Source organism: Leuresthes tenuis, unplaced genomic scaffold (assembly GCF_036924035.1).
Source record: "Leuresthes tenuis unplaced genomic scaffold, fLeuTen1.0.hap1 SCAF_4, whole genome shotgun sequence".
NCBI lineage: Eukaryota > Metazoa > Chordata > Actinopteri > Atheriniformes > Atherinopsidae > Leuresthes > Leuresthes tenuis.
The window spans coordinates 6,869,747-6,896,420 of NW_027325358.1; the positions used below are offsets into that span (position 1 = coordinate 6,869,747).

Sequence of the window (26,674 nt, forward strand, 5' to 3'; positions counted from 1 at the left end):
AAATAAGAAGAAATCTGGTTAAGATTGCATTCTTTTGTCAAAGACAACACAAACCCACATCAGTTTCACCATTTTTATTCATGTTATTCCAACCGCATACATAAGATAATAAAGCCTGAACAATCAGGCCGTCACACCTTCTCAGTTTGAGCTGCAATCACTTAAAAATAGAGACGGAGCATATTATGCTGTATATGTACTGTATATAAATACATTTATACTGATTGCCCTTTCGAGACTTAGCATATTGATATAGTAAATGAATACATCTGCTCCAGCTTTTCATCCATCAGATGAAAAGCCTTAAAAATAAACAACTTTTAAAAGAAAAAATGGAGTAGAAATGAAACCACGAGGGGGTGAAAAAGAAGAAAAGATCCAAACAATAAAAAAAAAAAAGAGGAGTGCGTGTGCGCTGTGTTGCGAATGCGTGAGGAGTGTGAGTCACCAGCAGGACAAATTTTTAACAATATGTCCTTCATCCCCTGTCCTACCACGCTGAATGCTGATGAGCCTGTTGCCATGACAACGGGACAGCCTCGGAGGCCAGGAGGTTATTTGAGGCAGTGGGGTGTTGTGAGTGTGTTTGGGGGATATGTGGGGTTAAAGCACCCGATCTCCTTATTCATTTCTCTTTTTGTGTGAACCTCTGTATGCAGCTGCTAAACAGAGTCGTGCCTCCTGAAGCCACAGCTGCGTGATTCATCGACCACGGCACACAAAAACATTCGTTTACGACCGAACACGCTGCTGTGTTGCAGTTTCTGAAAGTGCTACATGACTGATCTTTTAATTCAAGCAAAAATACTAAACATCGCACAAACTCAAGCTTCAAAGCGAACTCAAGCTTCAAAGTTTAACAGTTCACGTGTATCTCAGGCTTCGAGGCTCTTGATGGGACAAAACAAACAATGAGATGATAAAATAACTGTAAATATCACCCAGAAGTGAAAATAATAGAACACATTGGATTTGTTTCCATTCAGCTTTGTAAGAGAGCTGCATAAAACTTAGAGAAATGTTTTCTATGCTCGGTCTGTGGTTTGATGACTACTGTTCATCTTGAGACACTCAAAGAACAGAATATTCCTCAATAAAACATCACATTGACTCAAAAGTAATCTCTTTCCATAACATCTTATATCCAACTTGTAAGTGTGTGGTGGCGTGTTTCTCAACAAAGACACCAAACTGTTTGCATTTCCCTCGTTTCCTCTTATTTGAGATGCTTTTGAACTCTTTGGGCAGATGACGTATGATTATATATGAAAACATACATATCCCTTCAAACAGCTCCATCCTGCAGGGTCCTGATGGGGCCTTTGTAAACAGTTATCAGGTTAGTCTAAGTTTAACCTCTAAATTTTGATGGTACGCTCATTACCGAGCATCTACTGACATTAAAGTCCCGTATTTAGCTGCAAAACCCACCAAACACCTGAATATCACCGCAGGCACATAAGTTAGAGAGACAATTTGTCAGATTTTCAGCAAATGGTGTTAATAACAAAACAAACAAAAAATAGGTATTAATTGTAATTATTTGCATGAAAATGAACAAAAACTGAATTGATGACAACAGCCCTAACACTTAGCTACATTTTAATCTATATATTTCAGGCAGCTATCAGGCTCCTAAAAGCAGAACTCGGCTGCAGATGTAAATCCACTGAGTCTGCACTAATGATTGTCAAAGCGACACTATTTCAATCTTCCCTAATGCAAAGCTGTCCAGATGAATCGGTATTAATGCACCAGAGACAAACATTAAAGTGGACTCATTTGGCTTCCACTCAAGTTTTAAAAGTCTGTAAAATTATTTCTGTGCCAAGCTGAAATTAATGGAAATCAATGGCTGCTTGTTCGAGTATGGAATCTGCACCTCAACATCTGAAACCCTTTTGTATTCAAACACCAGCTTCATTACGTCACCATAAGCGCAGATTTATCCGTCGTTCTCACTGCTCTGCCCGTATAAAAATATCAGCTGGTCAAAAACACTAACATTTACAGAGCCAGAAGACATCCATTCTTGATTAAAAATGAGGGGGAAGGGATGTTACATAAACCTCTGCATTACAGAGGGCCAACTTTAACCAGGATTAGTTGCTAATGGAGGGAAGCAGATTACTTTGAACGTACGATTATGGCGTGTCACATGACCAAAAAACTATTAGTGGACGTACCAGATGTTACAGACACATAAAAGCCACACAAAGAGATAGAGGCTGGCTCATTTTAAAGTATTCTGCTGCATCCTGGCTGGATGCATGTTCTGCTGCCGTCCAGTTAGCAGCAGGTTGTCAAACACACAGGGAACATCTGTCCAGAGTATTAACCAGAGCTCAGAATACATGGCAGCACTGTGGCAGTTGTCAGATTATATTCACATACATCTAGTGTTGTTGCAACAAGTTATTTATTCCAAGATGTCCACCAGTACGAACTCATACTGCGGCGTCTTTCTGTGCTGGGTCTGTTTTTGTGAACTTCTTCCGCTGGTGTCTGAGGCAGAAGCAGCTCTTAATTATTTTCAAACTGACAGCAAATTAGGACTTAGTATTGTTTAAGACTTTAAAGATATTCAAAGTTGGACAGCCTACAACTTAAAACTGAATAATCTCTGAATATGTGCAAAAGAATTAGTGTGAAGAAAAAGAGGAAAAAGAGGAAAGACAACAGAGAAGAAACAGCCGGTGATGAAGGGGAAGCAGCAATCCCTTTGCAAAGCTAAGCTTTCAGCACATTCACAGCACTCTGATAACACCTCTTTCAGCCCCTAAAGGCGACTTGACGTCTGGGTCTAGTCGTCTCCTTGGTGACATCAACATTAATCTCTCATTATGGGATGTAGGCTCTGGTACCCTGAAGCCCCATTTTTAATTTTTTTTTTCATTATTCCCATATCACAGCACTCCAAACGGAGCAGATTACTGTAATCTGGGAACACTGGAGCAGACAGATTAGATTAAGCTCATTACACACGTAAAACGTGGCGAGAAAGGGTTAAAACCACCTCAGCCCATTAATTAAACACACCTCAGACACAGATGCACACACACACATACACACACATTTTTGGTCAACCGTGGACACCAGAAGAGCTGGCGTCAAATGTAAAACATAAAATTTAAACGGATCTCTTCCCCCAATAATTCCCCCAGGAAAGCCGTAAAAGCAGGTATCTGTAGTGTTGATCTCGTTTAAGTGCAATAAAAGTAAGCATCTTCCTCGTCTCTTTGTCTTTAAATGCTTTCTTTAACCTCAGTCTGCCTTTGTGGCTGCTTTTTTTACATCTTTTTTTTAATCTTTTAAATTTTTTGGCTGGCAGCTACCCACATGAGACAAGTTACAGGAATGGCGGAATCAGCAGATTGGTTCATGCAGTTGTCGTGGACACGAGCAGCATAAAATCCCACTAAAGGTGCTTTTGTTTGTACCCACAGTAGCTTTTGTATGAGTGTGTATGACAGAGAGATAACAGTACTCCAGCCAACTCTCCACTTCGTTCTTCTCTTATCCGGTGCGTTTCCTTTTCAGCGATTCCAGCTAAATTAGAGAAAAGAAACACATACTCTGAATATACTTGTATTTAAATATATATATATATATATATGTGAAGATTACACAACCTTGTTTTATCTACACACTGACGGCAGCTAAACATAGCCACTCTTACCTCACTCTCTACCATCTTCATCCTGCCCAGTGCATCCTTGGCAGCATCCTGTTTAAAAGATAATCAAATATTTTTACAAAACACTGATACGACTCCGCAGGAGCAAACCAGCCAACACTGACCGCGCACTCACCCTGTTGCCTTGACTGGAGTATTTTTTCACCGCCTCAGAGAGCCCTTGTGTGAGGCGCTGCAGCACATTTTCATACTCTGCACACGTGGAAGGAAATGTAATTATATGCTCTAAAGACGACCCAGAGGACACATACATAGGTTGGTCATGTGCTGGTAAATGTACCTACGCTCATAACGGACACGGATGTCATGACATGATTGGGCTTTCGATGATATCACGTACTCAGCTGGGTTTTATGATATAAACAAGGTAAAAAATTAAGCATGCAGGCTCAAAACTACCCACTTAGCCATATTTTGTCAAGGTCTCCCACATTTAAGTGAGCTGAAATAAACCCCCACTCACTGGACTGACCAAGACAAAGTACAACGTGAAAGTCCAAGGAGCTCGATGCATATCTCTGAGAGAAGATCGTAGAAGTCCTGGAGCCACTTATAATGAACTGTGTGATGTTGGAAGAAGACCACAACTGTCACCCTGAGCTGAGAGGGACATCTGGTTCAGACGGTCAGAAACAACCTGAGAACCAGCAAAGCAAAGGCTTTCTGCCATGAGACATCACCATCGACTGAGTGTCCAACGTCAGAAAAAGGAACAACACCTTCAGGATGGTTTAAAGTCAGCAGCTGAGCACATGGACAAAATTTCCTGGAGGAATATTTTATGGTCGGAAAAGATCTCAGAGTAAAGATGAGGCATTCAACCCAAAGAGGATGCTGCCGTCTGTTAATCATGGACACATCATGCTCTGGGGGTGTTTTACCTGCCACTGGATCTGGTAGATAGCACAGAGTGGATGGAATAAGAAGCAGGAGGAAGACGTCAGATTTCTTATAAAAGTCCCATTTCTGGAGTACTTTGCAACTCTGAGACTAAAAAAGTGCTACATTAATATAATAATGTGAATGTTTCAGTCACAGCTTTAAGCACAGATCAAAACTGACTGTAAGATGGATAAAGCAGGCTGGTGAGTAGCTTTTGGAATCAACCCAAAATTGTGATCTCAGTCAAAACACGGACAGGTCCATGCCAGGAAATCATGAAATTAAATTGAGCTCGATCGATTGTGCTAAGAATAGTGATCAGATATCCAACAAGAAACCGACAGCAGGTCATTAATGGCCACAAAGAGCATTTTGGCAAGATAAAACGTGCTGACTGCCTTTCAACCAAACATCAGGTGCTCTGTATTAACATTTCTGAGGCCATCTACAATTTTTACCTTGTGCTAATTTCAGGAATAAATCAAAAGCTGTGCTCTGAATTCCTGTAGTTTAAACTCTTTTAAAAATGTGCTGTTTAATCCCAAACAGAAATGAGTGAAAGCCCAAATTTGCTGTGACATTCATGCCCACAATGGGCGTAAATAAAGTTCTCACTGAAGCCAGCTTACCCGTCAGCAGAGCAGGAGAGCCGCGCTCCAGCTGCGCTTTCTGCCACTGCAGTCTGTGCGTGACCTCTTTGTACTGATGGATGAGGTCCGATGGGGGATCCCGCCGGTTCTTTCGGTAATCTGCAACCTGAGAAACAATCATAAGGAGCCACATGACCTTTACAAATCAAGAGGAGTAGATGTCCTAGATAAGTTTAGAACACACAAACGCATAGAAATACCTTCCTCTCCATTCGCTCCTTGTCGTAGTTGAGGAGGCTGAAGCTGTGGAGTTTGTACTGTGGAGGAGAGTTGTTGGGATGGCTGCTTCTGCTACTTGCTTCATGTCTGGGTTTCGATCGAGGAGATGGAGCCTGATGCAAACACACAATAAAAACACAGAGGCTTCACTGAACTGAACTGACCAGATTAAAGCTGGATTTCACTTTTCAAGAACCTGGTTTTCTGCTGGCATGATAAAAAAAGTAATTATGGTAGATTTCTAAGAGACATCACAGACGTGACAAGTTGTCACTGCTGGAAATACCATCATAAACACGGCGAGAACGCAACAGGCCTCCAACTGTATTCAACGCGACTGATTTAAAGAGGAACAGAGTTGCTGCCTTTATTCATGAAGTCCTCTAACTGGAGGCTTTACTTTACTTTAGTGCCCCCCCCCCTCAATAACAAGACTGCTAACTGCACCACATGCTGATACATTATCCTGCTTTTCCATGCAACCGTGGATAAAGCAGAGAGCAGATAACAGCATATTATCCAGAAGGCAGCAAATCACACTGACGTACAGATAAGTGTGTCCAGATACGTTAAAAATCTGAACAACATCCAGAAAATCTGTATAAGAATATGAGGTGGAAAATGTACTACTATTACAGCAGCATCTGGAAGTGGGTCATCACGATGAACTGCTGATGGTTTTAGTTCTAAAGTCGGGTCGCATTGACCCATCACAGACAAAGAAGGGAGTGAAAGCTGATGTAATGAACAAATCAATTACAAAAATCAATCAAACCCATAGATTGTATTTCATGGATGAAGTATGCGAGTCTAAAAAGTGAAAGCAATGTTAAGTCCTTTAAGTCTGAGTTCAATCTCTTAGCGAGCAGAAGGCGACACCTCTGGATCAAAAGAAATTACCCCCATTTTCACTTGATTTTCTAGTTTTCTGAATCTTTTCCTACTGAGTTTATGGTTTAAAGCTGTAGTTGAAATCTTGTTAAAGACAAAAACTCCATGCTTTAGGGTGTGGCGACTTTATAACTGACATGTTGCACATGTTGGGTGTGCTCAGACTGACATTAACGCAACTCACTGATCCAGTTTAAAGAATTATATATCATGTTCTGAAAACAGCAGCCCACAAGCCATCACGCATCTGTAATAAATAGTTTACAATCAAACCAACTAACCAGTTTTTAAAAAGGAAGTTGGACGTGGGATTTATGCTTGTTTTGTCTTTCTTTTTTTTTTATAAATTGTCTATTTTAAGAATTATTATGTCTCCTCATTTGTTTGTCATTCATAAATGGAAGTTTGAATGATGTTTCAAATCAATGCACATCAGTGATTTCTTCTTGGTGATCATTCAGGTTAAAGTACTTCCAGTCCCTCCTCAAAGTCCTAAAGTTGTTCCTAAAGTTCAAACTGCTCAGTTTGCTTTCTATCCAGTCTATCCAGTTTTTAAGATGAAACTCTGGCTCAGTAGTTTGCATAATTCACATCCAGGATGAGTGGGATTTCCCTGAGAACATGAAGAAAGCCAGGTCATTTGAACTGATAACTCTTCTCACCCGCTCCTTTCGTTTCTCTGACCAGCACTGCTCACTGGTCTATATAGGGATTATTCACGGAGTCTGGTCCATTTCCTTTTGTAGCACAAGTTTCTTGTGTTTACTTTGAATTCTCACCCGCTCCTTTTGTTTCTCTGGAGGGGAAAGCTGTGAGATGGGCTCAAGAACCAGCCACTTCTCTGTTACTGGCTGCAGATCAAGTCCTGACAGCGGCTCTCTGATCTTCACCCTCACCTCCAGCTTCCCACCTGTAGCCTTACGTCCATCCATCACCTATGAACACACACACACACACATTGACTGTCAGAGAGATCTGGTGTGCACTTGTGTGTGTGTGTGTGTCAATTTAGTTAACACTCACCTCTACCATCTCTCTGATGTCGCAGTGGTTTTCCAGAGCTTCAAGCTTCAGCTGAGCAGTGCCCACTACTTTGTCCGTTTTAAACAGACCTCTGTAAACACACACAGCAGAGAAAAAAAGTGGCAAAAAGGCACAACCATGCAGATAAACAGGTAAGCAGTCGCGTGTAACTTTACCCCTTGTGGACGATTTCAAACTTGATGCCTTTGGACTGGACGACTCGTTTGAAGCCTCTGTGGGAACGGTTGATGTTGAGTTTGAACTGATCTTTAAACTCTGGGCTGTTGGTGTTCTTCACTGTGCTGGTCTTGTCCCTCTGGGCCTCCTCCTACACACACACACACATAAAATTATTTAATTAAAACACATCTACAATCCGTACACAAAGTGTGAAACATCTGCAGTCACTGAGTGTGAAAGATCCTTACTGTGCTGGGAAAAGGAAACTCAAATTTTACACTGGCATCCAAATCATTAGGAGAGACACCTGCAGGGTGAGAGAGAAGTGTGAGTGCACACAGATATGTCAGATTACCGCCTTCTGTTTTCAAAGAGGGTGAGCATTTCTGTACCTGACGGAGCCGGGAGGTTGACGCCTCGGATGATGTACAGTATCAGGTCATTAGGTGTCAGGTTGGAGTTGATCCTATGTGACAGACAGCAACCAGTCAGCGTCACTGAGAGCAAAACAATTCTGACGGTTTTATGAGTCACAGAGTAACAGCTCTGTAACAGTATGATATCATACTGGAGCAGAGGCAGAGTGAGTCATTCTGACTCATCTCCAACTATAGTACGGTAAATCAGTCCTTTTCTTGTCTAAAAACATTTTTCTGAACGTTAAACAACTGATGCCTGTGCAGAAAATTTAATGAGTCTATTCAAACATTTTCTTGTAAAAATCACAATGACATCAGTATTCTGATGAAACATTGATCCACTGATGGATATCAGAAGTCAGCGGGAAATAAGTTACATCAAGTTGATTGATGGTACTGGTCTTTATGGAAGGAATCCTCAAAATTAATAAATGTCATCTTATGGGTGACCAACAGCCTAACAATACGCTGGCCATGACATCACAGGGTGATTCAAACTGGATCTATTAAAGACTGAGATTATCATTCATTTTTCATTAGAACTTAATTATACATTTGTTTATGAACTCAGATACTTTAAATAAAGTCCACAGTTATCACACTTCATTCTCACATGCTAATTTAATTTCCACATCACAGGAAACCAGGTGTTAATTTACTATGAAGAACCAAAATTATGTTTTGTCATAACAATCTACAGAGGAGTAAGAAATTAAAGGGAAAAACAACTAAAAGCATCACCGGTCCTAAAGTATTCTTTATAAAGGCGTTCTATATAACCTGTATGAATGTCATGTAAATGATCTTAATTAAGAAAAAAACTATTCATTGAACTGTGGGACATGAGAGCATTAGTCTTTGAGGAAGGCAGTCAAACACAGCATGGAAACACACTGGGTAATCAATGAATGCTCTTTATAAATCAAACTGCTAATAATAATGACGACTTGAGCTGGTTCACAGGACAACACAAAATGTGTCGTGCTGCTTGAGGCAAAACGTCAAAAACACCACATAAACATTCAAATATTTTCAAGGATTTCAAGCACTCAAAAGAACCTCGAAAGCTGTAAGTGCTTTTTTTTTGTAACCCAAAATTACAAACGTATGACTGACCTGATGATGGGTTCATGTTTAGATTTCAGTAACTGCTAAAAAATGTCAACCTGTGTGAGGTGCCAGAGAAAAAGTCAGGAGAAAACCAAAGAAGAAGTCATGGAGCCATGACTGCTAAAAAGAAAACATCGGCAGCTGTCTAAGAGAAATACTGAGATCTGGCCGTCATAGTTTAGATTATAAAAGATCTGTTATGAACTCAAATGACTGACTTGACAGAGTTGAAGGTCCTCTCCTCTGTGTGGCACTTGGGAACTGGGTGACCCTTGGCGTGGGCATTCTTCAGTATATCTATGCTCTTCATAGACTCTTCAACTAGCTTCTCAAACCTGAGGAGAGACATAAGTGGAGGTTAGACCTACATTTGACATGGCTTTCTCATACTGTAGAGCAGTGTTCTTCAACCCTGGTCCTCAGGACCCTCTGCCCTGCATGTTTTCGATGTTTCCCTCCTCCACCACACCTGAGTCATATGATCAGCTCGTCATCAAGCTCTGCAGTGGCCCGATAAGGGGCCATTCATTTGAATCAGGTGTTGGAGGAGGGAAACATTGAAAACATGCAGGCCAGAGGACCAGGGTTGAAGAACACTGCTGTAGTGCACCGAAAAGCCCCATTTTATAAACCTAAATGCATTTACAAAGAAGATTATGCATAATGTTGATGATATAAATGTGTAAATATTTGAAAAAAAACCTACAATGAAGTTAAACAGAAGAGAAAAAACTGCAAGATCACAACTACACGGAAGAACTCAGCAGAACATTATAGTGTTTAGAGAAAATTATCAACTGGAAATAACAACAACTTGTAAATAAATGGTATAAGATATTAATAAACAAATGATCAAGTAATGATGTTTTGGAAAGGTACCGCTGACCTTTCCAGAAGAGAAACATTAACCTGAGTTATGTTTCATTTAACAAAAAACTAAAGAAAAAGAAGAGGTTTCCAGTGCATGGATGTAAGTTACACAACTGATAAAAGATCATAAAAACAAACACGGAAATGAAAAATGACTTCTTACTTTAAAGCCTCGGCTACATTGCCCGTGAGCGTGAACTGCTGAGAGAGGCCCAGACATTTCTGTCAAGCCAAGGGAAATAAAACACAGAACAAATGTTGTCAGACTTGCTTTTAAAATGCTGCGCAGCCAGATGATGTTAACGTCGATTTGTAAACTGATAACTGACCTACGATGAGATTCATAAAGTGCACTTTCATATAAAATCTACAACAAAGAGGAGGCGAAGGTGAGTTTTAACCTCGTGTTGCTTCCGTAAAAGATCCATGAGGCCGTGGTACTTCTCACTGGAGCGAGGGGACAGGGGAGAGGTCCGGGAGCGACCCAGGGAGTAATCTTCCTCACCTACCGGTGCGCTTGGAATCTGTTGGCAACGAGGAGAGTGTAGTGAAAAAGAAAATGTATTGAAAAAGAAAAAATTATGTGAACGCTTTAAACACTTCACACCAGGACATGAAATCAAAAGGGAGCTCAGAAGAGCCGATTCAATGAGCAGATCTGTGTTGGTTTTAAGTTTTTTAAAGGCAAATGTTAAGAACTAAGTTTATACAGTGCGCTGATGGTGAATTCAAAGACAAACGGGAAATCTGAATCTTCAGCTTCAAACTGTGGGAAAAAGATGCGTATAACTAAAAAGTTGGTATAAAAAACATCATTATGATCTAATTTCTTCCTCTAGTTATGTGAACTATAAGATTTCTGATGCAAAGCAAAAAGCAAAAGACTAGAATTTCCATTTCTGAGGTAACACAAATGCAACAAGTTGGAAGGAGATGAAGATGAAGATATTTCTATTCTGAGCAGGAACTGTGGCACAGAAATCAATGGCAGATCTGAATCTGAACGGCTCACTGATGAGATATATTCAAAACCAAACAAAGCGTAAGCTTATTCTTTTTTGAGCTAGTATTAACTTTATCCAAACGCATGCTCTGAAACACAGAATTATAGTTTTTAAAAAAAAAATCATTATCTGTGCCCTTTAAAACTAAAACCCAGCTATAAAAATAATACTTCTTCTTTGAACCACCGCGCTGACAAACAACCTACAAGCTCGTACCAAGTCTGTTCAATTGTTTGAATAACTCTGTTAATAATGAATATCTGCTTCTACACTTGTGCGATATCCCCAAACCAGCAGAGGCACAGGCATACTATTCTTGGTAATTACACACCGGGACTGAGTCATAGAGAAATAAATGGATTATATGAGAGTTATGAAAGTTAAGCAAAGCGAGACAAATAAAATCACATGAGATACAACGCATTGAAGTGAAATATTGTTTGTGAAATGGTGCTAAAAATATAAACAAATGGATTCAAATACACAAAGGAAATGATCTTGATTCCACCTTGTTTGCTTCTGTCACATTATGACACCTTACACATCCAAGCTGCTCCTGAGGTGACTTTACATACACTGCACACTAATTTGCACTTAAATATAAATGTATAACCTTGGTTATATCTACGGGTAGCCCAGACTTGGCAGCGGTGATCATGGGGTCCAGTCCCTTGGCATGCCTGAGGTGCTGTGCAGCTCCCGTCATGTCCTGAAACAACCAGGTAGCATCAATGAGTCCTCAGCAGCTCAACGGATGTTCAATATTCAGATAAAACGAGTGTTTGTGCTTAATGAGTCCCTGAATGACTCTATGTTCGGAGCCAAGAAAAACTGAATCAGTTCTTACAAAGAAAAAGTCCCAAAGATTACCTTCATCTGTTTGGAGCGCAGCGCTGCACGCAAAAAAGCCTGTCGCCGTAGCAACAAGAAATCCACTTGCTGTTGCGCTAAAAACATGTAGAAGAGAAAAGAAGGTGAAACTTTGTGTTGTGCTCTTAAAACAACTTGAGTGGCACTTGAAGCCCGGACAGATGGACGTGGGCGTTGACCTGAACACACCTTTAGCTCCCAGTTTTGGAGCTGAAGCTCCTCCAGGAGCCTGAGGAGCTGGAGACTTTGCTTTCTGGGCAGGTGGACGCGCTGCAGGCTGCAGAGGTTACCATCAACAGACAAATTAAATACAGCTAAGAAATTATTTCTCAGTAACACCATTGTCTTCTTATATGGGTAGAGGTGTTGTAAAAACGTTGGACATTTGCAGGACATGCAGGTTTCTAACTACATAAATGTACTTGATGGCAGGACGTGCAAAGGAGAGAACATTACTGACTGACGAGCCTGCCACATAAGCTGCAGGAGCTGAGTTGGCACAAAACAAGGCTTTTCTTAGTTTAATCCAAAAGCAATCAGGTTTCTTGGCTGTACTATAACAATTTGACCATTTGGTGCCTTTATCCCTCCCCCCACCAACCTTGGCAGCTTCTCTCTGTCCATCCTCTTCTTCATCCTCTGCGTCTGCATCCTGATTTGCTATTTTCATAGCTGTTTCCAAGACACCCATGAAGTTCTGCTGATTCCTCTCTGAGCCCTGAAGTGGTGGACAACCTAGAGGGGAAACACAGTATACTTATCAACATGTCCAAGAAACAAAACCCTAACACGAAACTGCATTCACAGAGTTACCTGGTGGCACAGGTAGATCTGTTAAGTTGACGGGTCGTCCTGCTTTATGGGCTCTCATGGCATCCTGATATTGCTGTAGAACAAAAGGAAGACGTTACTGGTGATGCTGCTTTCACCAGATTTTTGTTCTTAATTAGGAAAAACAACTCTGTTATTGTCTGTCCATGTGATAGACATTGGATCCCTTAATAGTTTTAACACAAACAAGAGGCGTCACATTCAAGGTTTATGTCCTGAATATGAACGTAAACGGATCCAAAACTGACATGATAAACAAGGTTTGCTGCTTTCAGTCGTGAAAAATATTACCTACAAATATTTTCTCCTTCGGTTTATGCTTTTTCAAAAGCTGTGTTTCCCCTGCGATCAGTTCGTCAAATGTACCCACTGTATGTTAAAATTTCCCATCGTACATGCACATGCAGGCAAATTCACTGCAGAGACGTTGTCTTTAAGTTACTTGAACAGTGATTTTGTCAGATGATGCCGCAGTTATAATATCAGGATTTTATTAGAGCAAAGCAACAGTCTGAAAATGCTTGTAAGACACCACAAGTTGACACGCTGAGTTTTTTAGAAAAAAGCCATTTTGTGAAAAAGCAATCTTCTGGTTGAGGTGAACATGTAATATTCAGGAAAATATCAGATAAATTCTATGCAAATAACAAATAAAGAAGTGAGTAAGGAGGTTTAACTGAAACTACAAGATTTTAGTCTTTCTAAATCATGTAAAAACGAGAGAAACAAGAGAGAAGTCCAGTGAGGTGTTCAAAGGGGGAGAGTTTCTCAGTGAGATGATCTGGCAAAAAAAAGTCATGAAAAACTTGAGAATTCCTGTTTTTATGGATTTCTCTTTGAGTTCAGCCACATCGATTGCATTAAGAGATTTGATGTCTTTGTCACAATGATCTGAAGCCACCCTGATGCAGGTGAGTTCTTGTAGGGTCAAATTACTCATTGTCGAGGTTACAGTCGAAGCAACATGAGTCACACCAGTTATTCAGGGAAATTATAGAAACCAAGAAGCAGCAGCACAGAGCCCGGAAAATAAGATTAAGCAAAAACGGGGCGTTTACCGGCTCTTTGATTTAAGTATTTTTTGTTGGGGCAAAGAGTATTTTTGCCTTTGAAAATACTAGTCACGTTTTTTTTTAGGAGCATGTACCTTCACAATGCGCTGGTGCATGCGAGCTTTGCGATCGTCTCCTTTGCTCTTGGCTCCCTCTGCTGCTTGCTTGTATATGTCCATCCTCTGCTGCAGGGCTTCAGCCAGGCTGCTGGGAGCAGGCAGGTCTTTACAGGGCACAAACACAAGCAGTCATATATCTTATCTAAATTTAACAAGATGAATGTTTAAGGGGGGGGTGTCACATTATGCCAAGCGTTTAAAGGGCAACATCAGAACAACAGTAGTCTTACCAGCAGTGAACACCTGGGCGGGTGGAGCAGCAGGTTTGGAAGAAGACTGAGGAGGAGGTCCACAGTTCTTTGCTACAACATCTCCTGAAGATGAAAAGGGGTGGTCATAGATTACTATTATTTTATGTATTTTACTATTTTACTTCTTCTAGTGGAATGAAGCTTTTTAGCCTCTTGCAATATAGTCCATTCATAACTTACAGTGGTTGTGGATTAAAAATTAGAAACTATTTTGCAATATTTAAAGTATCTCCTCACAAGCAAACTGGACAATCTCAATACTCAGACAAGATATTTGACTGTACAGTGACTTCCCACTTATAGGAAACGTGCGTTAAAGGCTGTCTGTAATGTAGCTTAAGCTACAAGAGACTTGTGTTTCTACAAGATTTTATCTGCTCTATAAAACCTGAAATAACCTGTGTGTGCTGCAGTAAAACTATTGCTTGTGTAGTTTATAAATATTAGTGGTGTAAGTGCAGAGATTTTAAATCAGACACCTCCATATTAAACCAGTTCTTTTTGTACAATTAAGTGGGAAAGAGTATAAAAAGCCTTGTTAAGTTCAACCAGTGGTTTAATGCTTGGTTGTTTCTGATTCAGAAACTGTAGAATATCATCATAAAGGGGTTAAAGGTACTTAACAAGGAAGGATCACATTGACCAGATAAAGAGAGCATTAAAAAAAGAGTGGAAGAAAGTTGTTTTCACGAATCATTTCTTCATCTTAATTGTTCTTTGACTTGACCGTCCAGAAGTTTAGCTCAAGAAAATGTATGCCATTGGCATTTCCTGTTTTGTAACTGCTGCCCTGACAAAAGATAAGGCCAAAAATTTGAAAGCAGCACCATTACAGAGTAAAATGGTGAACACGGAGCCATGTAGTTGAACAAGAACATCTTTCATTGCTCAAAATTTTCCTTCTCACGCTCATTTATGCAAGTTTATGAAAATCTACTTTGATGAACTCTTAATCAAACCTATTAAAGGAAATTTATATGTAAAGTGGGTAAATGGACGTCAGAAACTTGAGGTGCGTTGGTTAAACTCACCAGGGGGAGGAGGTAATGAGCTCAGCTGTACTGGTTCCCCTCGGTCCAATGCATCCAGCAGCGAATCGAGCTTCTGCACAGGTGGAGAATAGCATTTGTTCAGCAGATTCTCTTTTGCAACTATTCAAATAATCAAATTGCTATTGGTGGTGTTACCTTGGCAGTGATGTAATGCCGTTTGGCCTGGTCGATATCACCGCTCTGTTTGAAGTGCATGGCAGCCATCTTATACTCCCTCTGTCTGGACAACACTGCCTGTTTGAGCTCTGAGGGAAGTGAAGGAAAGCACACATGTTCATGTCAAAATGAGAAAGAGAATGAAATGGGAAGAGATCTAAACAACCAGCTGGTTTTTGTTTTAACATTTACACATTAAGTAAAAGACAGAAAAAAAGCATGCTTTGCTTCATCATGTGTGTGCACCTGAGTGCTGGCCGCCAGGCTGGCTCGGAGTGAGGGGAGAGATTGCAGGAGTGTCTGGGGTGATGGCAGCTGCAGGCTTTTGGGGCGGAATCAGATGCATTGGCTTAGTGTTTGGAGCTATTGGCGCAGCCTCCCTCAGGGGTTGCTGATTGGAGGGGGGAGAGGGTAAAAGCTGCGGTCCTGGAAGATCTAGTTTCTTCACCGGTTCAGACTCGGCTGTAACGTTTGACTTTCCTCCGAGAGCGACAGGGGGAGGGATCTCCTCTTCGTTAATTGGCTTCCCTTTTTTGACAGATGTTAACATGGATTGTAATGTCTACAGGTGAAGAAAACAAAAAAAAAGAAGAAAAAAAATGAAAACACACCATGTTTTTGAACATCAAGAAAGACACATCAGATTGAACACATAAGGCTTCTCCTCCCTGTTCAGTCTACCTTTAAACCCCGGTCATATCTTCGAACTTTGCTCGTCTCGCCTGCAGCCTTGGCATTGGATATGGCGGTCTGATACATTTCAATGCGCTCCAAAAGGTTGGATTCCAACCCAGAAGCGTCACTGGGAGCAGGGGGAGGACCAGCATGGGAGGCAACGTTCACTTTAGGAGCAGTGGGTGTGGCAGCAGGAGGCGTTGGAGCAGGAGTATGCTCCTCATCATCCTCCAAAACTTCGCTTAATTCTGCCTATGTACAGAGAAAGAAAAATACATAGAATTAAAAGGAAATTACAGCAATCCAACAGACGAGCTTAGCACCATTATGATGTGGAAATGTAAGCAGAATAAAAGAGATATGGGCAGCTGACATTAACCTCTGTATTATCTAAGTCCAATACCTGAAGACATTCAGCTCAAGATGTAAGAATAGCTGTGAAATCTGCACATAGGAAAAGTTGGGATAAGCAACTTGCTTTCCAAATAATCTAAACTCATAATCAATCTAACTACAACTAGCTGATAAATCCCCAAATAGATTGTCTAAAATGGATTAAGAGTGTATGCTACCAGGAGATCTTCATCATCATCCAAATCTTCATCCCCCAGTTCATCGTCATCCAGATCCTTCATACAGAGAGCTGCCATTCGCTCAATTTCAGCCATGGGAACAGGAGCTGAGCAGAAGTAAAAACATAAAGATCTCAAAATCTCAGCACATAGACAAGAAAGATGGAGGAAAAAAGTTAGGACTGGCTAAGTCCCCTCTACCCTCACCCTTCTTCCCTTGTGGCCTTCCTCCTCCTCCTCCTCCTCCTCCTCCTCCTCCAACCAGACTGAGGAGCTCTGCCTCCAGCTCCTCATCATTTCCATCATCATCCATCCCTCCACCCGGGTTAAGGTCAAGGAGCAGCCCCATCTGAGGCACAAACAATACAGAGTCGCTTAATCCTATCACATGTTGTATATTAACAGCAGATGTAATTTACACATCTCTTTAAAGGATGTAACACCTGTTTGGCTCGCGCTGCCCCTTGACCCCGAGCAGGGGGGTTCCGACTGCGACTCATGGACCGTGAACACCTGGAAGTAAGAAACTAAAACGATTAAATTACTGAGCCAATGACAACATGAGGAAGGATTAACATAATAGGTCAGGTAACAGATAGTATCCACTGAGTAAGCACGGTTTTCTGTGTCAGACACTTTCTGAAGCCTGGTGAAATACAACTGACGGTACCAACTGTTCTGGATGAAGGCGGCGTCTGTGCTAACGGCTAAAACAACAAACAGTACGATGAGTGCTGACAGGCTGCTTACCTTCACACTTTCAGGGAGCGTGGGGTCAGTCGAGCCGCTTATTTAAATCGCAAATTCCTCAGAAACGGCAGAAAACACCACACAACAGTAACGCGCAAAGAGGTACTCTCATACAAACGTTTACTTTGAGCTCTCAAAACAAGAACGGTAAGCTGTGTAAATTACTTCCTTCATTCCGTATCCGTTGGCAACTCGCATCGCACTTTACGGCCAGACGGAGCACGCCCACTACTGACGTAAAACATCAACGTCATGTTCAAGCTGTAAAGATTCTGCTTTAGGTGGGTAATTTCACATCCGTGGGAAAGATATTATACTACAATTAGTCAATGACTGATAAACGAATAAGCATAAATTAACTATTCAAACCTAATTTGGCAAGTTTATTTAGTACATAGTCATACATCTTTTTATTTTAATGTAACTCTCAGTAAGCTAGGTGTATTTTCATTAGCTAGCTAATTAATGCACAAGTTTATTTTGAGAAAACTGCTTTTGGACTTAACTGCTATTATAAAATTCCCTCATATTCTAATTCCATGTATCAAAGTATCAACTTCTTTCAATCTTTTAGGAAGAAGACATGGTCAAAGGAAAGGCAAAGATCAACAGCAGTGGTAATGTCAAATAACATGAGCTGGCTTATTGATTATTGATGTTGTTATGATGAAACTACTCATTAGATGAAAGAGTCATATACAGTGCTGTGCAAAAATTTTGAGCAACTGCCTATATTTTTAATTATTGCCAGAAAAATTAGAAATAGGTGCTGATATTGATTTAAACGTGTGTCAATATAAGGTCAAATACAAGATGTAAAGAAAAGACAGTTCAAAAGAACTTGGTTGTTAAGTTCACACAACCATGAACCCTCTTAGACAAGCTATCTGTCATTTATTTCAGTACTCTTCAGGAATAGTTCTCCAGGCTTCTTGAAGGACATCCCAAAGCTCTTCTTTGTCTTTGTTCCGTTCTCTGTCAGATGATCCCACACTGCTTCAGTAATGTTGAGGTCCGGGCTCTGGGGAGGATTCATCCCTCCATAAGACCTGCTGCCACTGATTTTCAGTCCACTTCTTGTGTCATTTGGCATAGCTCAGCCCTTTCTCCCTGTTTCCCTTCCTTAAGAATGGCTTCTTGACAGCCACCCTTCCATGGAGACCATTTCTGATGAGGCTTGGGCCAACAGTAGATGGATCAGCTGAAGGTCCAGATGCATCTCTCAGGTCCTGTGTCAGGTCTTTGCTGGATTTTTTCCTCTTTCTTAAGGACATCACTTTCAGATCCTGTTCATCTGCTGTAGATAGTTTTTTTTTTAAAGTTTTGCCCCTCATTTGTATGTCCTCCACTTGTCCAGTTTCTTCAATTCTTTAAGACACGTTGCACACCATGCTGAGAGATGGCAGGCTTTTTTGCTGTTAGCTCTTTTTGAATCACCTTTTTTTGTGCAAAATTACTGCAAAACAGTCTGCAAAACAGTGTTATCATAGCTATTTTCCACAGATGCAACTAAAGAAATGGAAATAAAGTATAGAGTCTTTGTGACAAACTTCTAACAAAATACTAAAAAATACAGTAAAATAAAATTAATTTTTTGCCAAGCTGTCTGTTATGTGTAGACACAACACCGGTTTATTGTGTGAGTTAGGTTTCATTTTTATAGCTGAATAAATAGATTAAGACATTAAGCAGCTTAACAAACAAACCAAAAAAAACCCACAAATCATCTGAAAATGTTCAGGTAAAGCATTAGACCGAAAATGACTGAAAAGCAGCTTATGTTTAGAGGAAAAAAATGGAGAAGCCTTTAGAAAACTGTAGATGAAACCCACTTTAAGATATTACAAAATGATCTGGCTCTTCGGATGCAAAATATAAAGAAATGAGGGCTGGATCAGGAGTTTTGAGCACTGCTGTAAGGCAAGAGCATCACATTAGGTGCTAATCAGCTAAAAATGACACCCCCTTACCGTCTTTGATTGATCAAATGTAACTTTGTGCTTTTAAGAGGACTTACCTCCACCCCAGACCCGGTCACTCAGGTCAAGAAAGAGGGAGTGTCCAAGAGATGAAGCTTCTCTGACAGATGATGTCCAGCCTACTCTCCATCGAATGGTAATTTGATAATTGAAACAGAGCTCATATTCATTGCTCATTCAGTCAAACTGACACGTCAAGTCTCCATATTCAATTTCAGGACACAGAAGGAGAATACACAGGAGTAGTTGCCTCACTACAGCAATCAGCTCTTCAGAAATGTGCTGCGATCCAAAATCAGCCAGAAGAACAGTCCTGTTTCACAAAGCAAGATGGTTCCCCTAAAGAAAAACATGCCGAAATATCAAATGTAAACTTCCCAAATGTGGCAGTCACAGGGAAAGAAGAGACTGCTGTCATCAACCCCAACAATGATTCTGAGCTGGAGAGCAGTGGAGTACATCCTGATGATACCAGCGGCAGCAGAAAGAACGAGCGAGACGCAGCTTCAGAGGAATGTAGCGGATTACCAAATCAAACAAGCATTGATCAGCTCCACGTTTTATTACCAGTCTCTGAGGAAGGCGATGAATCCTGTGCAGCTGCTTTGGAGAAGCTAGTGGATGAAGAGGAGAGCTCAAATCTGGAGACAAATCAAGACACTGGTGAAGACACACCCAGCTCCGTGTGCATGGTTAATGCCAAGGAGTCAGGAGTGGGTTTACCAGCCAGCAAGAAGCGAAGGATGGGTATGTGTGGTCGGACAGAGAAGGAACGGAACCTGTTCTTACGTTGTTATGTTCCTCTACACATCGCAGCAGACTGCATCACGGAGCAGAGCAACGCAGCGCTGAAGCTTCAGTCCAGTCACTGTGGAGAGGATGACAGGTCAGGATTAACTTAGATATCATGTGCTTTTAGTTTGCATGTTTCATATTTACATTTTCATTACAAGAAGCAAAGAGGTTCTGTGTGACTCAAAGTTTGTCTGATAAGTTATTAGTAGTTATTAAAGTTTATGCACGTTTATGCACTATGCAGCTGAAATATACAACTGAGACAACTTTAGGGACCTTAATGTGATACCACTTTGTAGCTCTACATCTGACACGACTCACTGTACTGTCTAATCTGTTCTGAAACAGAAGAAGACGAGGAAATGGTAGCCGGTGTTGCCATTAGCAAACAAACTGCCCCTAACAGAAGATATAGATGAGCAGTCAGTGATTAAGCAGTTACAATGATAGAAGAAACTCCTGGCAGGCAAACGTTAGCTTCGCCATCACCCACTGCCAAGAAGAAATCGGGTTCAGCAGCAAAGAAACAAAATGATTGAAAAAAAAAAAAAGAGCCAAAACAAGAGTCAACATCAGTGTTGCTTTTCCTCACTGGAGAGGCAGAAAAGCATTGAAATCTAAAGCAGAACTAAACTTTTCCAGACCGGGAAGTAAAAGGCTTTTTCCAGTATTGTTGACGCTGTGGATGTAGCTTTTATTGTAAATTTATTTATTTTTTCCTATGATACTGCGAAGTCTTTTTGCTGCGAATATGTGGTACGGATCTGCCTCGGTTTGGGGGAGTTATCAAAGAGGAACAGCGGTGGGTGAACATGGGCATTTTTTTGGATCGTTAACGCTGAACCCAGCGTCAATTAATTTAGAAAAACTGCAAAACATTTGTTCTACTGCAGTAAAATCAGTTTGTTTTTCATTCTTTATGGATTCTTGTTGTCATTACAGAGCAGAAAGTGAAGTCCATTTTGCTGTCACTACCTCAGATGGTACCAGTTCTGTGTGTGATCCAGGCTGCTCAGAGGGAAAAGGTTCTGAGGCTGAAGTAGGCACGGTGCCCGGTCCAGAACTAAATGGCAACCCAAAGTCGCGTCAACTTACGGAAGAAGAAGAGGGGGAGAATTTGGGGAATCAGGAGCTGCGGGAACTCAAAGAAACTACCGCTGAAAAAATGGCTGAAATGCCTGAAGAACAAGTGAAAAGGGGCGAATTTGGTCCAGCAGAAGTACACCTGAGTTCTGCCAGCACTTCTCACACAAATCAGAATGAGGAAGGTGACAACCAGGATGCAATCAAGGCTGCTGTTCCACAGATGAATAGTGTGGCGAAGACAGAAGAGGAGTGGAAGGGAGAGATGGGTAGTGATACGACATGTGGTGAAGAAGAGGCTTCCTCCACGGACACCAAGTCTGAGGGGTTAAACTGTGGCTCTGTGGAGCTCTGTGAGGCTGCAGTGACACCCAGTGTCCCAGAGAGGAACGATAATGTGAGTGATGGAACTACACGAGAGCCCAGGGGTGCTTTTCTTTGTGCTAACTTGTGCTTCCTCATGTCCACCCCAACACAACCCAGAAATTGTTTCATCTCTGCCATCCTTTAGGAATATCCGTAAAGTCATGATTAACGGTTAAGTAAAGCTCAAAGTAAAGAAATCCAGGTCTATCCTTTGTGTTTTTAATGGAGTGGTGTGACACACTAATCCTGCTCCTCCTTATTTAGACATTGCTTTAGGCTGGTTCAATAGATCCCAGGATTTCTCATTTGGCAGTTCTGGCTCCTCTGTTCTCACGTTTCACCGTTTGGTTGAGAGGAACTAAGATTCAAGGAGGCGACAAAAGTGGGAAAAGAGATGTTACCGTAATGAAAAGTATTCCTGGAATCAGAGGCCAGTTTGGAGACGTTCTTTTTGTTTTTGTTGACATGCTCAGATATGTTAGGCAAAATAATACGAAACAATACAATCATTCACACAAGGTTCCTGTGTTTTGTGTACAGTGCCAAAGCTGTGCTAACATAATTATGCAGTTTGAAATCAATTCACCAGCAAAATAAGTGCTGTAAGTTGGTGCTAAAACCTTATTTTGGGTTATTTTACTGTTTTATCTCTCATTTATTAAGATTTGCTGGTATATTGAAATTTCACATTACCTGGTGCTCCATGGATTGATAATGGATCCTATGGATTCATAATATAAAAAAAATAATTAAAGCTGTTGTTTAACTCATGTTCAGTTACAGGTGGCTGAGAGTGTTTAAAATGTACAGAAATTGGATTTATTTTTGTTGCATACAGTGTGATCCTGAAGATTATCGTCCCGCTGGTCCTTCTGCTGGGAATGGTGAACACGCTCAGATCAGAAAGCCAGATGACACATACGGATCCGGATGTTTAGATTACGTCTCGGACTCGCAGCTGAACACCATTGTTTTTAAGTAAGAGAATTTTAGCCACACAAGAAATCCGACAACCGAGTCGAGCTACGGTGCCATTTCACTGGACCATCATCCTTAGATCAGTTCACATGAGAATAGTTTGTGACAGAAGTATGTCCAACGCTACTACGCTGTGAGATCATCCTACATCCAAGTATGGTCAAATTCACTGCAGACGTTGTCTTTAAGTGATTTGACAGATGGTGCCACGGATATAAAATCAGGATTATAATATTACACTAAATTTGTGGAGAACAATGGTCTGGAAATGCTTTAAATGGTCTCAATGGGCCAAGTTTCAGTCGCTATTTTTGATGCGTTTAGTTGCCTGACAAAAGAAATAGAAAAATATCTGAATGAAAGCAGCTTTATTGGGAATTGGGCTGCGTTAACATACACTTACACTGTCTTGTTTTTACAAAAGATGGAAGATTGAAGCATGGACAGAGCGCCCCTCTGTCCATTTGAGTCCAGTTGAGCGTATACATGCAGGGGTTAATCAAGCTAAAACCACATTATCTGGCTGTGTTAGTCCGCAAGGTTGATTTTGGTCAAACCAACATCTTTACATGCATTTCAAATGTCTAGTTTTGGTCCGATTAACACAGTATTTATGTATTTTTCTAATGTCCAGTAAACACGATCCCTCCTGATCCTGATTTCCGAAATAAATTTACGTTTGTCCGACCACAGAACCTCAGTTCGTCTCTGTATCTTGGTTCATCTTAAATGAGTTTTAGCTTGTTCAAAGTGCTCCTGAGCCCATGAAGTGATGTCCGGCACAGAATCTGTTTTTAATGTTGTCCTGCATGAGGGCAGATAGATCGGCACGAAGATTTCACCAAATTCTCTGAAGCTTTAAATATTAATAATTAGAATAATAATACATCTTATTTAAAGGCGCCTTTCAGGACACTCAAGAGACCAACAAAAGGCAAGATAAAAAAAAATCAATTAAGTGTCAAACATAACAATTAAGATAGTAAAAAAAATTATAATACTAAAATATCAATAAAGTGCAACAGAGGTCATTCCAATCCCAGGATTTTCTTCTTCTGCACTTCTGACAGACTCAACCATGTCCCATCATGTTACTGATGTGTTGCTAATCAACCTAACTTTTCACTTTAACTTCTTTAAAGTGTGTTACTATAATTGCTATACATTTAAAGGAATATATAACATTTATGTCTCAGCTTTAAATATGTTGTCTTTGTATTTTCAGACACATATTTGCTGATCACTGCATTTTTGCATTTTAAACAGTGCTAAAGCAAAAACAAGCTTGAGATAAAGTGGGCCACTTGCCTTTAAGCATGTCTGTTAAATAAACAAGTTTATACTGTTGGAAATTAAGCAAAGCGTCCTCTGACTTATCAGAGAAACTTTAGGACAAGCAGAACTGAAAGGAATATCTGAGCAATAGTCTAATTAACACGTAAATTCAGGTGTAAATTTCTTAGCTTATAAGTTAGCCGTTTTTTAAGGCTCTTCTGAAAATAAAAAGCTTCTCACCTCTCTATTATCTATCCAACCTTTCCTCTCACGCAGCGAGGAGGAGGTCACTGAGACAGAGGAACAACCTGATCCATCAGAATGCCTTGAAGATGCCACGGACCTGATCTGCGGGCTAATCAGAGAACTCTCCACTCTGAAGTTAGTTGTCAACATTTTCCTTTCTTTTTTCTATTTTCATCCTTTCCTTGTTTTACTGCCCATAAAACCCGCAACATCCATCTATAACCAGCTCCTGCTCCTTTGTTCTCCCAGAATTGAAGTCTTTTGGAACTTTTTTGCAGCCTTCATCCACCTCATTGTTCTAATTGGCTCAAATGAGTCATCAGCTGTGCAGCTGTAACTCTGTCTGCTCAAACCTTGAGCTTTAGTGTGGATGATGGGCAAAACTGCACCTCAGAGCAAGTTATGGTTTGTGGATTGATGAAAACAGAAACAATGAGAGAAAGTTGACAGATTTCCTGACATTTGGAGAGATAAAAACATGACGGACGGCTGTCTGCGGTGTTCTCCACATCGTCAGAAAGCGATTTATTAATTTGTCTAAGAAATGTTTTGTTATCCAACATCTGATCTTACCGCACCAACACACTGAAGTAATATCTACAGCCTTCTTGTGCATTTGTTTTAAAAGACTTGCAGTAATTAACCTCTTTCCTTTTTCCAGTCGAAAGGTCATGGCTGCTCATCGAGAGCTGGAGAACCTGCGGCGCAGCAGTAAAACTTCAAGAAGCTCTGTACGCTGAGGATTTCTTTCAAACGGTCCTGATCTTACCGATACCACATGGGTTTAAAAAATAACATTGAAGAAGTTCCAACTGTTGACAGGTTTCCTGCTCCAATGTTTTAATTGAGTTGTTCCTGAATAAAGCTTTGTGTGTTTATTAGAGCAATAATCTGTTTGCAGTGATTCATCCAGAGTCAAATCTGTTCATGACTTGCTTACTGTCACATAATAAGAAACAAATAAGTGGAGAGTGATCAGAATGCAAACACAGATTTGGCCAATTTAGACATTTATCATGTTTAAGCACAAGAATACTCACAAATCTTTTTTCACAAAGCTTTTCAGAAGAGCCTCAAAATAAAATACACATGAAAAACAATGCCTCACACACCCCAGGACAAGAGAAAGTCACTCATATTAAAAGATTAAAATGGTCACATGATGTTAACATGCGTTAGTAGAGTTATTACTGATGAAGTCTTACAAAAGGGTTTGATAAGTGTTATCCTTCAATACATTACCGGGAAATACGAGTCGGCGACTTTTAAAAGTAGGTATATCTATTGTAACTTTTTTTTTTTCACCTGCCAAACATAATATCTGGTAGTAGCTCCATTAAATAACAAATAAATGCAAAACACCAAAACAGACGAAGTGAAAAGGACCAGCTGGAAAACACCAATCAGCTTTAGAAAACGTGCCAAAGCATGCAAATGAAAAGCAAAGCAAACACCACACAAAAGTAAAAACCACACTGATGCCAAATAATAGATTACACTCAATAAAAAGGGATGCTGACTTCCGTGCAGTGCTTTCTTGCTGGCTGTTGCTTCAGCGTCTGGACTTGGCGTACACGGAGCTGTACGCGCTGTCCACCTTGGGACAGAAGCGCTTCGTGTGAGCTTTGGCCCCCGTGGCTCCGCACAGAGGACACACGTACTGCCGCAGGTAGGGACATAAAACATCTCCTGCCTGGTTCTTCAGCCAGTGGGATCCGTACACCAGCTCAGACTCCCCGTTGTGCTTGCAGAAACTGCAGAACATGCGCTCAAGAGGAGGAGGCAACGATGGCGGCTCGGGAGTTTTGAAGCGACTCTTCTTGCGATCTTTTCCTCCCCGAGAACTCGTCGATCTTGGCACAGGTTTGAAATCCACTGCGTGGGCAATATCAGCACCGACATAATCTGGTGCGGAGCGCAAATTATCCACTGGGTGCTTTGGAGCCATGAAGTCTGGCAGCAGGGGTTCCCGGTGGAAATCGCACGCCTTGTCTGCGCCGAGGTCAGTTTGAAAGACTGAGTTAATGCGCACGGACACGAAAGCTTTGCTCAAATCATCAGGCTGCGAATAATAAGCTTTGCACAAAGGCAGGGAGGGTTCGGCAGCCGTGTTCCGACCCAGCATCTCTCTTAATGTGTCCGACAGTCCCATGTAATCCCTCCAAGGCTGGAAACTTTTGCTGTTTGACTCCATGAAGCGCGGCAGGTGATGAAAAAGTTCACACACCATGCCGTTCATTCTAGCTCCTTGCTGGCGGTGTTTGTCCGTTTGTGTGCCGGACTCCCTCTGAGCTGAACGATCCAGATAATTACGTTGAAAGAACGACGCGAAGAACTGTAGAAAATTGAGCGAGGTGAGTAAAAAAAGTTGTGATTGGTAATTAGAGACAAGTGGTGATCAAAGGCACGCTCCTGGAGGCGGCAGCAGCCAATCACTGGAGTTCATGCACAGCGCGTGCAGGTCTCAGTTTCTTCCAATCAAAAATTGAGTAGCCCGTGCCAAGTCTGTCAGGCCTCTAGTGCACAATTAGGCTACGCGAAGCTGCGAATTCCTGTTTAAAGTGATCAGTTTGTTTCCGATATTGAAAGAAATTTGATTAGGGAGATAAGTGGTTTGATGTTGCAAGAGCAGGGTTAAAAAGCTCAAACATTTAGAAGCAAGAGCCACTAAGTTCCATA

General features: G+C 41.0%; 3 protein-coding genes across 4 annotated transcripts; 1 reads left to right on the forward strand and 2 right to left on the reverse strand.

The window, feature by feature from the left end:
- Window positions 1-59: 59 nt before the first annotated feature.
- On the reverse strand, window positions 60-17,443 carry cc2d1a (coiled-coil and C2 domain containing 1A). 2 transcript variants are annotated; one of them, XM_072384323.1, is made up of 28 exons: window positions 17,274-17,443; window positions 16,967-17,036; window positions 16,731-16,872; window positions 16,524-16,630; window positions 15,958-16,203; window positions 15,523-15,838; window positions 15,256-15,365; window positions 15,100-15,172; window positions 14,048-14,131; window positions 13,794-13,921; window positions 12,629-12,701; window positions 12,417-12,550; window positions 12,005-12,092; window positions 11,816-11,892; window positions 11,559-11,654; window positions 10,343-10,465; window positions 10,105-10,163; window positions 9,290-9,406; window positions 7,935-8,008; window positions 7,791-7,849; window positions 7,539-7,690; window positions 7,363-7,453; window positions 7,119-7,274; window positions 5,430-5,561; window positions 5,209-5,335; window positions 3,813-3,889; window positions 3,680-3,727; window positions 60-3,549 (listed from the first exon to the last, which is right to left on the reverse strand). In XM_072384323.1, exons 2-28 carry the CDS (start codon window positions 17,021-17,023, stop codon window positions 3,517-3,519), a joined length of 2,979 nt encoding a protein of 992 aa, XP_072240424.1. In that variant the 5' UTR covers window positions 17,024-17,036; window positions 17,274-17,443; the 3' UTR covers window positions 60-3,516. The 2 variants fall into 2 exon arrangements, with proteins under 2 accessions (XP_072240424.1, XP_072240425.1); XM_072384324.1 differs by having other exon boundaries at window positions 16,967-17,050.
- Window positions 17,444-17,458: 15 nt separating this feature from the next.
- Window positions 17,459-24,873, forward strand: LOC140305442 (uncharacterized). The gene is made up of 8 exons (XM_072384326.1): window positions 17,459-17,554; window positions 17,848-17,890; window positions 19,282-19,388; window positions 19,471-20,138; window positions 20,990-21,527; window positions 22,335-22,474; window positions 24,026-24,130; window positions 24,657-24,873. Exons 2-8 carry the CDS (start codon window positions 17,857-17,859, stop codon window positions 24,733-24,735), a joined length of 1,671 nt encoding a protein of 556 aa, XP_072240427.1. The 5' UTR covers window positions 17,459-17,554; window positions 17,848-17,856; the 3' UTR covers window positions 24,736-24,873.
- Window positions 24,874-25,408: 535 nt separating this feature from the next.
- nanos3 (nanos homolog 3) lies at window positions 25,409-26,270 on the reverse strand. The gene has a single exon (XM_072383754.1). It carries the CDS (start codon window positions 26,232-26,234, stop codon window positions 25,548-25,550), a length of 687 nt encoding a protein of 228 aa, XP_072239855.1. The 5' UTR covers window positions 26,235-26,270; the 3' UTR covers window positions 25,409-25,547.
- Between the last annotated feature and the right edge of the window lie 404 nt (window positions 26,271-26,674).

Excerpts from the sequence above, each read along its gene's own strand:
- nanos3 (XM_072383754.1), bottom strand. The coding sequence starts at position 26,234 with ATGAACGGCATGGTGTGTGAACTTTTTCATCACCTGCCGCGCTTCATG.
- cc2d1a (XM_072384323.1), bottom strand. The coding sequence starts at position 17,023 with ATGAGTCGCAGTCGGAACCCCCCTGCTCGGGGTCAAGGGGCAGCGCGA. Across the intron at positions 16,873-16,966 it reads GGGCAGCGCGAGCCAAACAG|ATGGGGCTGCTCCTTGACCT; the intron begins GTGTTACATCCT and ends TTTGTGCCTCAG. Across the intron at positions 16,204-16,523 it reads ATGATGATGAAGATCTCCTG|GCAGAATTAAGCGAAGTTTT; the intron begins GTAGCATACACT and ends CTCTGTACATAG.
- LOC140305442 (XM_072384326.1), top strand. The coding sequence starts at position 17,857 with ATGGTCAAAGGAAAGGCAAAGATCAACAGCAGTG. Across the intron at positions 17,891-19,281 it reads GGCAAAGATCAACAGCAGTG|AGGACTTACCTCCACCCCAG; the intron begins GTAATGTCAAAT and ends TGTGCTTTTAAG. Across the intron at positions 24,131-24,656 it reads AGAGAACTCTCCACTCTGAA|TCGAAAGGTCATGGCTGCTC; the intron begins GTTAGTTGTCAA and ends TCCTTTTTCCAG.